General features: G+C 46.1%; 1 protein-coding gene across 3 annotated transcripts in view; it reads right to left on the bottom strand.

Moving 5' to 3' along the window:
- ZNF449 (zinc finger protein 449) overlaps nucleotides 1-11,173 on the bottom strand; it is a 20,993-nt gene extending 9,820 nt beyond the window's left edge. Inside the window, exons 1-4 of one of the 3 annotated variants that reach the window (XM_039225504.1) lie at nucleotides 10,840-11,173; nucleotides 9,926-10,070; nucleotides 8,497-8,944; nucleotides 6,719-6,923 (exon numbers count right to left, since the gene is read on the bottom strand). In XM_039225504.1, coding sequence (XP_039081435.1) covers nucleotides 6,719-6,923; nucleotides 8,497-8,850 — 559 coding nt within the window. In that variant the 5' untranslated portion in view covers nucleotides 8,851-8,944; nucleotides 9,926-10,070; nucleotides 10,840-11,173. Of the gene's footprint in view, nucleotides 1-6,718; nucleotides 6,924-8,496; nucleotides 8,945-9,925; nucleotides 10,079-10,839 lie in introns of those variants that run through there. The other 2 variants (XM_039225503.1, XM_039225505.1) reach the window with 2 other exon arrangements.
- Between the last annotated feature and the right edge of the window lie 3,421 nt (nucleotides 11,174-14,594).

Raw genomic sequence — 14,594 nt, 5'->3', positions numbered from 1 at the left:
AAGGAAAAAAAAAAAAAAAAAAAAAAAAACCAAAAACCAAAACAACAACAACAAAAAAAACAACAAAAACATATAATATGAATTATACACCAGGATCAAGTAATATTTATATTAGGAACACAATGTTGGTTTAACATTCAAAAGTTAAGGAAATACACCCCTACAATAGAATGAAAAGTAAAAGCATGATCATCTCAATAGATGCACAAAAAGCATGTGACAAAATTCAAGAGTTGGATAAAAACACTCAATAATCCTTGAACAGGAGGGAACTTTCTCACCCTAATAAAAGGAATCTATAAAAGGCCCACAGCTAACATCACAAGTAACAGTCGAAGACTAAATACATTTCCCCTGAGGCCAGGAACAAGGATGTCAGGTCTCAACAACGTACTGGAGGTTCTAGTCAGGGTAATTAGGCAAGGAAAAGAAAGAAAAGGTATCTAGATTGGAACATGATAAGTAAAACAATCTTTTTTCAGATGACATAATCTTTAATATAGAAAATCCTACGGAATCCACTAAAAACTAATTTGAACTAATAAACAAGTAGGATTACAGGACACAAGATCAATATGCAAAAATTAATTATAATCCTACATACAGAGATATTTAAAGTTTATTTATTTTGAGAGGAGAGAGAGCATATACACAGGAAGGACAGAGAGAAAGAGAGAGGGAGAGAGAGAATCCCAAGCAGGCTCTGTGCTCAGTGCATAGCCCAATGCGGGGCTAGAACTCACGAACTGTGCGATTATGGCCTGAGCCGAAACCAAGAGTCGGACGCATAACTGACTGAGCCACCCAGCCGCCCTGTAATCCTATATATTTTTAATGAACTACCCAAAAATGAAATTAAAAAAAAAATTCCTCTGACAAAGCTATTAAAAAGAATACTTAGGAACAAATTTAATAAAAGCAGTGTAAAAACTTATACTTGGGAAACGATAAAAATTGTAAAAAAAAAAAAAAAAAAGAAAGAAAGAAAGAAAATCTAAAGAAATGGAAAAGCACCACATATGCATGCATCACAAATTTAATACTGTTAACACAGCAATACTCCCCAAACTGATCTACAGATTCAACACAACCTCTACCAGAATCCTGGCTGACATCTTTGTAGAAACGGAGAAGCTGATCTAAGTATCACATAGAACCGTATCAAACTCAGAACAGCCAAGACGATCTTGAAAAATAAAAACGAAGTTGGGGCCCTCATAACTCTCCTATTTCCAAACTTACTAGAAAGCAATAATAAAGACAGTGTGCTATTTCCATGCGAATAGACACATGGATCACTGAACTGGGGATGACTGTCCAGAAGTAAACCCATATACCTGTAGTCAACTGATTTTTGACAAGGGTTTCAAGTCCATTCAATGTGAAAAGAATGAGCTTTTTTAGCAAACCATGCCAAAACAACTGATTATGCAAAAATATACATAAATATACATATTATTTGGGCCACGACTGGGCAGTTTATACAAAAATTAATTGAAAATGAATCAAAGCATTAAATGCAAGCTGAAACTATAAACTCTTAGGAGAAAATTCATGGGTAAATTTTCATGACCTCATCAGGCAATGGTTTCTTAGATAGGACGTAAAAAGCACAAGTTACAGAAGAAAAAATTGTTACACTGGACCTCATCAAAATTAAAAACAAAAAAAGAACTTTTGTGCTACAAAGCGCACTATTAAGAAAGTAAAAAACCAAATCACAAAACATGAAAGAACATTTATCAGTCATATATCTAATAATAGACTTTTATCTAGAATATACAAAGATCATACACAACTTAATAAGAAAAACACATATAATCCAACTTAAAAATAGGCAGGGGTGCCTGGCTGGCTCAGTTGGTAGAGCATCCCACTCTTGATCTCAGGGGTGTGAGTTCAAGGCCCACGATGAGTGTGAAGCCTACTTAAAAAAATAAAAATAGGCAAAAAATCTAAATAGGCATTTCTCTAGTGAAGATCTACAAATGACCAATAAGCCCATGAAACGATGCTCAACTCCATTAGTCTTTGAAGAAACACAAGTTAAAACTGCAATTTGATACCACTTCACACCCACTAAGATGGTTGGAATAAAAAAGTCAGGCTCTTCTCAAGTGCATATGAGACAGTTTCTGGGACGCAGACCATATGCTAGGTCACAAATTAGTTTCTATATATATTTAAAAACATAGATATCATTCAAAGTACTTACTCTAACCACAATGGGATGAAGTTAGAAATCAGAACAAAAGGAAAACTGGAAAACTGACAAATTTGTGAAAATTAAATAACACCCTGTTAAACAACCGATGGATGCAAGAAGAAATCACAAAGAAAATTAGAGAACACTTAGAGGTCAATGCAAATGCAAAGTACCAAAACTTATGAGACATAATGAATGCAGTGCTAAGTAGGGAATTTACAACTATAAATACATTAGTAAACCAAAAAAAAGCCCCAAACAATAACATAATTTTACAACTTAAGGAACTAATAAGAAGAAAAGAAAAACACTAAGCCCAAAGCTAGCAGAAGGAAGGAAACAATAAAGATTAGGCAGAGATAAACAAAATAAAGACTAGAAAGACAATAGAGAAAATCAATGAAACCAAACACTGACTTTTTGAAAAGATTAATGAACTTGACAAACCTTTAGCTAGATGAACTAAGACAAAGAGAAAGAAGGCAAAAATTGTTAAAATTAAAATTAAAGTGAGGATATCGCCAATGATTCTATATAAATAAAAGCAATTATAAGAGAGTACTATGAACAACTGTACAAACAAGTTGGATAACCTAGATGAAATGGATAAATTATCAGAAACACAAAACCTGCCAAGACTACATAATAAAGAAACAGAAAGATCTGAATAGACCTATAACTAGTAAGGAGAGTAAAAGCAGTAATCAAAAATCTCCTGACAAAGAAAAGCCCTAGACCTGATGGCTTCACTGGTGGATTCTACCAAACATTTAGAGAAGAACTAATACAAATCCTTCTCCAACTTTTCAAAAAAAAAAAAAAATGAAAGGGAGGAAACACTTTCCTCATTCTCTGAGGCTAACATCACCCTGATACCAAAGCCAGAAAAGACACTATAAGAAAACGGCACACCAATATCCCTTATGAACATTCATACAAAAAACCCTGAACAAAATATTAGCAAATTGAATTCAGCAGCATATTAAAAGGATTTATATAACATGACCAAGTGATATTTGCTTCTGGAATGCAAGGATGTTTCAACATATGAAAATTGGTCAATGTACTATGCCATGTTAACAGAATGAAGGGGAAAAAACACACTTATCATCTCAAATGATGTGGAAGAAGCATCTGACAAAATTCAACATTCTTTCATGATAAAACAAAAAACCACTCAACAAAATAGGAACGGAAGAAAATTACCTCCACATAATAAAAGCCATATATGAAAAACGCACAGGGAACATCATACTCAGTGGTAAAAGGTGAAAGCTTTTCCTCTAAGTTCAGGTAGAAGGCAAAGATGCCTGCTTTGGCCACTCTATTCAACACAGTACTGGAATTTCTAGCCAGATAAATTAGGCAAGAAAATATGTAGAAACCTTGAAGATTCCATTAAAAAACTGTTAAAATTAATAAATGAATTCAGCAGGGGCGCCTGGGTGGCTTAGTCGGTTAAGCGTCCGACTTTCGCTTAGGTCATGATCTCGCGGTTCGTGGGTTCGAGCCCCGCGTCGGGCTCTGTGCTGACTGCCAGCTCAGAGCCTGGAGCCTGTTTCAGTCTGTGACTCCCTCTCTCTCTGACCCTCCCCTCCTCACGCTGCCTCTCTCTCTCTCCTAGAAATAAATAAAACATTAAAAAAATATATTAAAAAAAAAAAAAAAAAAAAAAAAAAATAAATGAATTCAGCAAAGCACCAGGATACAAAATGAACATGCAAACATCGGTTCCATTTCTACATACTAATGATGAACAATGAACAATTCTGGAAATTATGAAAACAGTTAATAGTTTACAATAGCATCGGAAAGAAGAAAATACTCAGGAATTAAACAAGTACGTGAAAGGCTTGAACCATAAAAATGACAAAGCATTGGTAAAAGAAATTAAAGAAGATATAAATAGGGGCATCTGGGTGGCTCAGTCGATTGAGCATCTGACTTCAGCTCAGGTTATGATCTCACGGTTTGTGAGTTCAAGCTCCGCATCGTGCTCTGTGCCGACAGTTCAGAGCCTGGGGCCTGCTTTGATTCTGTGTCTCCCTCTCTCTCTGCCCCTCCCCTGCTTGCATTCTGTCTCTCTCAATCTCTCTCTCTCTCAAAAATAAACATTAAAAATTTTTTTAAATGAAGAAAGGAGATATAAGTAAAGGAAAATATCCCATGTTCACTGATTGGGAGACTTGATATTGTTAAGATGTCAATACTACCAAAAGTGATCTAAAGATTCAATGCAATCTCTATCAAAATCCCAATGGTACTTTTTTGCATTAACAGAAAAACCTATACCTAAAATTTAAGTGGACTCTACAGGGATGCCCAAACAGACCAAAAAAATCTTGGAAAAGAAGAACAAAGCTAGAGGACTCACACTCCCTGATTTCAAAACTTACTGAAACTAACAATAATCAAAACAGTTTGGAAACTGGCATAAAAGACAGGCACATAGATTAATGGAAAAGAACAGACAGCCCATAAATAAACCTTTTTTTTTTAATGTTTTTTATTTATTTCTAGGAGAGAGAGAGAGAGACAGCGTGAGCAGGGGAGGGTCAGAGAGAGAGGGAGTCACAGACTCTGAAACAGGCTCCAGGCTCTGAGCTGGCAGTCAGCACAGAGCCCGACACGGAGCTCGAACCCACAAACCGCGAGATCATGACCCAAGCAAAAGTCGGACGCTTAACCGACTAAGCCACCCAGGCGCCCCAAATAAACCTTAATATATATGGTGAAATGATTTTTAACAATGATACCAAGATCATTCAATGGAGAAACAATACTCTTTTCAACAAATGGTGCTGGAAAAACTGGATGTGCGGGTTCAAATGAAAGAAATTAGACCCTTACATAAGAGCACGTGCAAAAATTAACACAAAACGGATCAAAAACCTAAAGTCAGGACCTAAAATTACAAAACTCTTAGAAGAAAACACAGGGGAAAGCTTCATGACACTGGATTTGCCAATGATTTCTTGGATATGACACCTAAAGTACAGGCAATAAAAAAGTAGATACGGGGTACTTCATGACAAATTTAAAAATGTATTCATCACGAGACAGTTTCAACAGAGTAAAAAGGCAACCGGCAAATGGGGAAAATATTTGCAAATTATATCCGATAAGGGATTGATATCTAGAATATACAGAGAATTCTAAAATTCAACAACAAAACACATTCTGCTTTTGAAATGTGCACAGGAAATAAATAAACTTTTAAAAAAGTGGGGCGCCTGGGTGGCTCAGTCAGTTAAGCCTCTGACTCTTGGTTTGGGTTCAGGTCGTGATCTCGTGGTTTGTGAGCCTGGGGTCAGGCTCTGTGCTGATAGCATGAAGCCTGCTTGGGATTCTCTGTCTCTCCTTCTCTCTGTCCCTCCCCCACTCATGCTCTCTCTCTCTCTCTCTCTCAAAAAATAAATAAATAAACCTTAAAGAAAAAGAAATATGCAAAGGATTTGAATGTACAGTCTCCAAAGAAGATATACAAATAGTCAATAGAACATGAACAGATGTTCCCTATCACTAATCATTTGGGAAATGCAATTCCAAATTACAATGAATATCACCTCACACACATTAGGAATGCTGCTTTCACAAATCAGAAAATAACAAGAGTTGGTGAGGAGGTGGAGAAATTGGAAAAGTTATGCACTGTTGATGGGAACGTAAAAAGGTGCAACCACTGTGGAAATCAGTGTGGCTGTTTCTCAAAAGATTAAAAATGGAATTGCCCTATGATTCAGCAACACCACCTAGTTCTATACTAAAAAGAAAAAGAGGGTCTCAAAGAGATACTTGCATACCCACGTTCAAAGAAGCATTATTCACAACAGCTGAAACATGGAAGAAAACTAAGTATACATCTACAGAAAATAAAATGCGGTAGGTACATACAATGGCATATTATGTGGCCTTTACTGGGATGGAAATACTGCCATGTGCTCCAACATGTACGAACCTTTAGGACATTTTGCTACGTGAAATAAGCCAGTCACAGAAAGACAAATATCGGATGATTCCATGTATATGAGGTACACAGAGCAGTCAAATTCATAGAGACAGAAAGCTGAATGGTGGTTCTAGGGGAGCCTGGAGAGATGGGCAATTATTTGTTTAAATGAGTGTGACGTTTCAGTTATACTGGGTGAAAACAGTTATGGAAATGGATGTTAGTAACGGTTTCACATTAATGCATTCAATACCACTGGACGATACATGTCAAAATGATTAAGATGGTAAATTTTATGTTATGTGTATTTTATAATAAAAACAACTGAAAAGGGAAAAACAGGCTTCCTGAGCAGGATCATTAGCTTAAAGGGTTTTTAATCCCAGCTGATGCATCTTGCTTTGTTCCCGGCTACTCCCAGAGAGACGTCCCTCCTCCCACTCTTTATCACAGTGCTCCGCTTCCACCCAGTAATGGGCGTTTCTGACCCACCCCCCAAACCCGGAGAGCTCCTGGGCTCTCGAAATACACAGCTGAGGAAGGACACGAAGCCCCTGCCTTACCGGGGTCCAGGAAGGGCTGGCACTCCTCGGCAGCACCATAGCTCAGCTCCTGCAGCCCCGCCTGTGTGAGCCAAGGCTCTGCCTCTGGGTCCTCGGGGGCGGGTCCCATCACTTGCAGTGCGGGGGCCTCCAGGTGGATGTTCGGTGGCACGTGTGCCGTTCCCACTGGTGCCAGTTCTTCCAGGAGCATTTCCTGCCTATCGATCTGGGGGAATTGGCAGAGCCCATCACTCTAAAGTCTAGACCAGCAACACCCGGTAGCAACAACGTCACCACTCGTGTCATTCTCACTTTGCAGCACCCACATAAAAAAAGAAGGAAGAGATGAAGTCAATTTTAATCACATGCCTTAGTTAACCCAATGTCGCTAAAATACCACGATTTCAGAAAGTAATCAATACAAACAATTATTGATGAGATAATTCACCTAATTTTCCATGCTAAGTCTTCTATGTGAGGAGCAGTTTGTACTCAGAGCACACGTCAATTTGGACCAGCCACATTTCTGGTGCTCGAGAGCCACGCTTGGCTGGTGGCCACCGCACTGGGCAGTGCACGATGAGGCCACAGGCAGATCACATCTGGTGCAGGAGCCAAACCCAGGGGACAGAGAAAGGAAGGGAACCATGAGTTCCTTACACCCTGGGAAGGGGGGGGTGGGGGGAGGAAAGTCTGGAAGGCTCTGGTTCGGTCAGGCTAACCGCAGAGCCCCATCAACGCACGACACCGGGCACCTAAAGCCCAACTAGAAGCCCTTTCTCCCTTCTGCCAAAGCTTCTGCCCTGTGCCAGGTGCTTCTGAGCAGGGGACAGTAGCGCCACCACCACGGGGTGGTGTGATGGCAGGTGGCCGGCTGAACCCAGTGGGCAGAGACAGGAGTAGGTACCGCTCACAGTGCAGAGCTGTTCTGGTCCCTGCCAACGTGGCAGCTGCGCCTCAAACTTTCATCCGGGTAAGAAGAACCCGTCAAGAACTTCACACTGTGGCGCACACAAACACAACCTAGTTCTGCATATGGTAGCACCACAGGGATTTTCTAGGAAAGCCCTACTTTGGAAATCAAACAACCACCGTATTCCTTATTGCTCAGATTTACTAAGACTTGTTGCCACTGTGGAAACTCACATGACCAGCAGTGCCACTCAGTGTTTGAGCTGTCCCAGTGCGCACTGGCGGCTGTCACCTTGACAGTGACTTTATGCTTAGATGCGGGCATTTGACAACTTCAGGAAGCCTTCTGCGCCATCATGCCCTAATAGGAAGTGCGTTCAAATGCTTCTTTCATTATGATAAACTACGTTCCCTGTCCTTGATATCCTTTCTAGACCCCACTTGACCTGGGTTGACATCTTCTTATAGTCAGGTATTAAATAATTCACACTTTGTGGGTCCTCTTGGTCTATTGCCTATACTTCTTGTATTCAACACCTTTTTAAAAAGGTAATGACCATCATTAGCTCATGGCCTGCATAAAAACAGGCCAGGAGCTGCACTTGACCACTTACTATCGTATTGCTTTTGATTCTGTGTAGTAGGTTATGTTATATGTAAATTTCATTTCAGGATAGCAGAAGAGACATTACCAAATATTTGTTCTAGGATAGAAGCTGGGTTTAATAGTTGAGAATTACTGAACCATATGCCACTTCCAGCATAAGGACAAAATGGAAATCGTTTGGAGGGAAAGCATGGGGCTCAAAGCGAAATGTCTGATCTAGTGTCAGACAGTCTCTGCTGCTACCTTCTGCCCAACCGCCAAGATGCCAAACTCTTCTCACCTGCTGCTCTGGTATCTCAAGTTCTCTCTGTAAGTCTTCTATCAGCGACACAACTCTTTCTCTATTCTCTGGGCAATGTTCCCTCACCCAGGTCTCTATCTCCGTGGGCAGAATGGTGAGGAACTGCTCCAACACCAGCAGCTCCAGGATTTGTTCCTTTGAACGCATCTTTGGCTTCAGCCACTGACAGCACAGCTCCCAGAGTTTGTTGAAGGCTTCGTGAGGCCCGGCTGCTTCTTTGTACTGGAACTGCCTGAAGCGCTGGCGGAAGACCTCACAGTCCGCGTCATAGTCTTGAAACACCGACCCCTGATTCAAGGAAGCCTGGATTGCACAACCCAGGGCCACAGCCATCGCCCCCTCTGGCCGTGTGCGATTTCTCTGGGGCCTGAAGTCTCAGATGCCAATGTTTCTTTGCGTACCTGTGTCAAGGGAGAGCCACCCACAGCTGGGGACATGACAAAAGAAGAAAGGAGAAACAGCAGTGATTACTTATCTCCCTTAACTTGTTTACATTGCACCAAAGCCCTAAAGCAGCAGACCTTAATCTTTTCTGGTGACTTTGAGAATCTAATGAAGGCCAGGGAATCACTTCCTAGAAAAATACACGTATGCATCTAATCCTGCATCCATTTTCCAAAAGTTTACAAAATGTTCTCACCATGCACGGACCCTCTAGAATTGTGCTGCTTATAGCAGTCACAGGTCCCCATGTGGTAGATTCAGTTCAAATTCATGAAACTGAAAATTCAGTTTCTCATCCATACTAGTCACATTTCAAGTGCTCCACGGACATCGTTGTAGGAAGTTCTACTGGCCAGTTTGGCTCCAGAATTCCACTGACCCGAAGCTAAGAACCTCTTCCCTTAAATGAACCACCATAGATGCACTGCTGTGTAACTACACTGCCAGGCTAATACAAGCTATTTTGTGTCTCTGAATATATACAGGCCACAGAAGAAATGGGGGAGCAGCAGTGAGCAGCCCTGAAAGCCCTTGTGCCATAGGAACTCTTGGTCGCCCTCAATCACGGGCATCTTAGCTAAAGATTCTTCTCCACCCAAAGTGTGTGGACTTCAGCCCACAGCACTGTGACCATCATCCTGCTAGGGCATGCCAGGTGGCTTTCTCATGAGCAAAATACACTGCGACAGGGCAGGCCATCAGCCATCAGCGCTGCATTAATCGCCAAAGACACCGATCACATTCATGGTGCCAAATCTAGGTGCTGTTCTCAGCCTCCTGCATATATTAGGTCATGTAGCCCTCATCCAGAGCTAGGAGGCAGGGACTAGTATTATGCCCTGAATTCAGATGAGGGAACTGAACACTGAGGCTCAGGAGGACTGAAAAATTTGTCCCGTGCCACCCAGTAAATGCCAAAGGGAAATGGTGGCAAGGTTAGAATGAACAGATTTCTGCAACGCACCTGTCTAAAAACAGCCAAATCTTCTTAGTGCAATGTCTGAGGCCACCCACGTAGTCACAGACGTCTCTCAACAGCAGCACCCACCCTATGGCTATGGGTCCTCTCTCTGCATTTGCCAAGATGCCTTATGTATCTGTCCCCTTCCCTGGAGTGGGACAAAGAAAAAAATACTCACGATCTTCCTACCTAGAATTCCCAAATGTACACTGTGACCCTAACACTCTTGATCTTGATGGTAAGCTGGGCTTTAGCTACAGACCATCCAGGTGTGATAACCTGCTCACTTTGTGACCCTGACACCCAGCGCTTCCGGCTGTAACATGAAAATAATCATAGCATCAGGGGCGCCTGGGTGGCTCAGACGGTTAAGTATCCGACTTCGGCTCAGGTCATGATCTCACGGTTTCTGAGTTCGAGCCCCGCGTCCGGCTCTGTGCCTACAGCCTGCTGAGAGCCTGGAGCCTGTTTCAGATTCTGGGTCTCCCTCTTTCTCTAACCTTCCCCTGCTCACGCTGTCTCTCTCTCTCTCAGAAATAAATAAAAAACATTAAAAAAAAGAAAAAGAAAATAATCATACAATCGATTTCACAAAACTGCCTCTGTGCGACCCAGCTGCATGGGAGCGAACGGCAGCGTGCGGGGCACAGAGGAAACACTCAAGAAAGGTTATTGCCCCCGAGGGCTCATTCCTAGAAAGCGTCCACATCTCCCGCCTAGGCACCGAACCGTCGCTGGAGGGCATCCAGGAACCGGGCGGCCGCGGCGTGGACCCGCCCTGACCGCGCTCAGCCTCGCAGCCGGTAGCCCTCCCCCGACGCGCCGAACCCTCCACCGCGTCCACCAGGGCCCCGACCGTCCCGCTGTCCCTCCATCCGCCCTTCCACACGGAAACGTCACTGCACCCCGGGACTCACGGCTTCTGCCCACACCCGCCTGAGCGAGCCCGCGCTCACACGGCCCACGGATAAAGAGATGTTTGCAGAGCGGGCACTCGGAGAAAGGCGAGGGGGATACGTCGCGGGAACGTCTAAAAGCCAGTCACAAATCGGCTGCCTGGAGCGCGGGCACGAGCCCGGCACGCTCCCGCCCAGGATGTCCCGCCGCCTCGAGGAGCGCTCCCGGTCGCGAACAACCCCGGGAAGGCCGGGTCGCAGGGAGCGGCGGTGGGACTTGGCCGGACAGGGGCCCGCCGCTCGCCCCTGCACACGCCGCGGGGTCTGAGCTGGCGGTGGGCGGTTGGCGTAGCACGAGCTGTACGGGAGGCCCGCCGCCTTCGCCCGCGCCCGCGCCCGCGCCCGCGCCCCAGGGACGGCCACGCCCTCTGGCCGCTCCGGGACTCACCGCCTCGGCGCCCACGGCTCTCCCAGGCTCCCCGGGGCAGCTGTGTAGGGCGCAGGCGCGCGCCCGTCGTACGGACTACATTTCCCAGAAGGCCCCGAAACACCCTCCCGCCTTCTGGCCCCCTAAGCAAGCTGACGTGGGAGGGGTCGCCACTTCCTTGGCCTCCTCTGGGCCTCCAGCCTCTATGGAAGGGTTCCCGTTTCCGGTCTTAAGCGCTCCTGGAGCCCAAGGGCTTGGGTGGGACGTTCCTGGTTCCTGATCCTAGGGAGGGCTTCTCTCCCAGCAGCCCTAAAGAAATCAGAGCGGTGGGCACCTCTGTTGAATCTGTTAGGACTGGGTCACTGATTCTCAAACCCCTCTGCAGGAAGAATATCTTGGAAGAACCCGGTAAAAATTCACATTTCTGGGCCCCTTCCCAACACCCTGACTCACCTTATCTTACATGCGCTGGAGAATTCGCATTTTAACAAGCTTTCCTGAGCTTTTGACTCTGGTCTTCGTCTCTCGGGTCACAGTGGCCTTGAGCTACCTTTCTACTTTCTCTCGAAGACCGGAGCTTCGACCTCGCTACCCTGAGTGCTCCTCTCCGCCTTCTGCCACCAACAGAGGGCTTCTGGGACTTTGGGTACACCCAGTGGCGCGTCTCTTGTCCTCTGATTGGTCCCTCGTGGGCCCCGTGCTGGAGTCACAGTTTCAGTCCTGGGTGAGTTGGCAAGAGGCCAGCGGCGATGCTGTTCCTGGGAGACGTTGTCTTCACATTGATCCACAGCTAGTGCTAATGGTGTCGGACGCCAGACTTTAGTGCTGGTTCTTCCGTCGTGGGACCAGGACCTAGTCCTCCGTGGTCCCCAGACGGAGAGGAGAGAGCCGCCTGAGGCTGTACCTCCCAGACGTGGGCGGAAGTGAGACGAGGGGCCTGGCGCCCCACCGCCCCGAACCCACAGAGGCCCGGGCACTGGAGACAGCTCCACCAGGGCAGGGGTGGGCTGGTGGGCTGGGACTGGGAGGCAGAGGCATGCGTATCCTGCACATACTGTTTCTTGTCGCAAGGGGATCTAGGCGTCTTTGCCGGCGGTGGCTGCTGGTTTTGGGGTCAGGATGTCTAGGACCCTGACCATGGCGTCCTGCCTAGGCTCCCAGGAGGGGAAAGGGCTCCTGATGTGACACCCCAGGAGTTGCTGCGCCTACAGCCAGGAGCTACCATGTCCCCCCTTCCCTACCCCCCCACCGATGGCACAGACTGGTGGCCTCCCGCCTGTGTTTCTGTGGCTCCTGCCGCTAGGTCCCTGGGAAACTGTCAGGCGGCTCCTGGAGCTTTGCCACCAGTGGGTGGCTTCGGCCTGAGATGCACACCCCGGAGCAGGCCCTAGATCTTTTGGTGTCCGAGTGGTCCCTGGCCCTCCTGTCCCAGGACATCCACAGCCAGGGGCAGAAGCTGCTTCCGCAGAGCTGCGAAGATGTGCCTCTTGCAGCATCTACGCAGAGAGCTTGAGAGATGAGGGAATAGGTGCGAGAGAGAGAGAGAGACAGAGCTTTGATCTGGTTTGGTTGGCCCTGAAGACTGGGACACCACGGACGCTTACTTCCCCAGTCGGATTTTCTTGATCGCCCTGAGCAAACCTTGCTTGGGCAAGTGAGTTTTCATCGTTTCAGCTGGAACTGTAATCCGGATTGTTCCCGGCTGCAGAAGGCACAGGGAAAAGCTGTTCCGCTGGGAGGCCGTGCGGCTGCAGCAATGATCAGCGTCTGCTCCAATTAGACCCTAGGGGTTCAGATCCTGGCTCTGCCCACTGCCCACTAACAGTGTGACTTTGGGCAGGGGACTGTTGCCCCTTGGGCCTCACTTCCCCCGTGGCCCAAAGGTTTATGTGGTGCTTTTCAGGCCTAACGGGGGAGCACCGTGTGTATTTGATGGCACTGCTGGCACGTCAGTGCTTAAAACTGATAGCTGTCGTGGCCTGGTGGCCGAGCGTGCAGTCAGCTACCCCGTGGCTGGGCCAGGAGGACCGCTTGGCCGCCGGAGTTCTGGGCTGGAGTGCGCTCTGCTGGTGGGGTGTGTGGGTAAGGTCGCGTGCGGTCTCTTTGGTTAACCTCTCAGATGCCAGAGGCCACCAGGTGGCCCAAGGAGGGGTGCAGCTGCCCAGGCCGGAAACTGAGCAGGTCAAAATTCATACGTGGACCAGCGGTGGCCTGTGCCTGTGAACAGCCTCTGGCCTCCATCCTGGGCAACATAATAAGGAGACCCGTCTCTAAACAAACACAACGGTCAGCTGTCGTTACGTTAGGTCAGCAGTCCCGTCCCGTCGCAGAGCTAGATCTCGGTGAATGGTGAGCTCAGGAAGACAGTGTGGCTTGAGGCGCTGAGGGCATTCCCTCGCCCCCAGGTCCCGCAAGTTAGGTTATGTAGCAGTGAGGTTGGGAGCAACTGGTGGGGGAGGGGAGAGGGAGTGCAGTACATCGGAAGATGTGGGGGGGAAGGTGTGCCCTGGGAAGGAGGCCGCCCCGCACCTCCACGTACAATCACATGCACACATTTTCGGTCTTGAAGCCATTTTAAACTCCTGTTGGGTCCAAAGGGACAAACTAGTCTTCTATTATGAAAGTTTGTCCTCAGATCCCTGTAATAATTTCCCTTGCTGTTGGGCCCTTTTATGATTAGGGAGGGCAGGTTGGCTTTTAGGTCACAAACGATGGGCTGGAAACAGAAATGCTTTTGAAGGAAACTTTGCCTCAGGGAACAGCAAACATCACTGAGCTTCAAGCTGTGGCCAGTGGACACTCAAGGAAGCCCTGAAGGCTGGAGTAGTTGCTGCCTCTGGCTCTTTAGGTCTAATCCGCTTATCGTCATCAATGTAATAGTCCTTTGTGAGGTCTCGATGAAGGGAAGGTTGATTAAGATTCACGAAACTAGAGGCGCCTGGGTGGCTTAGTCGGTTGAACATCTGGCTTTTGATTTTGGCTCGGGTCACAGTCTTGCAGTTCGTGGGGTCGAGCCCCATGTTGGATTCTGCATTGACACTTTGGAGCTTGCTTGAGATTCTCTCTCTCCGTCCCTCCCCCACTCACTCACATGATGCTCTCACTCTCTCTCTTTCATAGAAATAAACTTTTTTAATCTTAAAAATATAATTTTAAAAAAAGTTCCAGGAACTAAATTAGGACACGAGATTAGATTAAAACAAGACCTGTGTACCTTCTGATCACAAGCACATTGAAGCACAGGGCAAGAAAAATAACCCTTCCATTCACTTTCATGCATCAAGCACATATAGTCAGACTGTAAACACATTGACACGAATGCTGTAAGGGGTCACTGATAGTTTCTGTC

Source organism: Hyaena hyaena, unplaced genomic scaffold (assembly GCF_003009895.1).
Source record: "Hyaena hyaena isolate Hyena2069 unplaced genomic scaffold, ASM300989v1 scaffold_2248, whole genome shotgun sequence".
In the NCBI taxonomy this organism is placed as follows: Eukaryota; Metazoa; Chordata; class Mammalia; order Carnivora; family Hyaenidae; genus Hyaena; species Hyaena hyaena.
The sequence above is the reverse complement of the archived record's forward strand: the minus strand, read 5'-3'. Positions and strand labels throughout refer to the sequence as shown.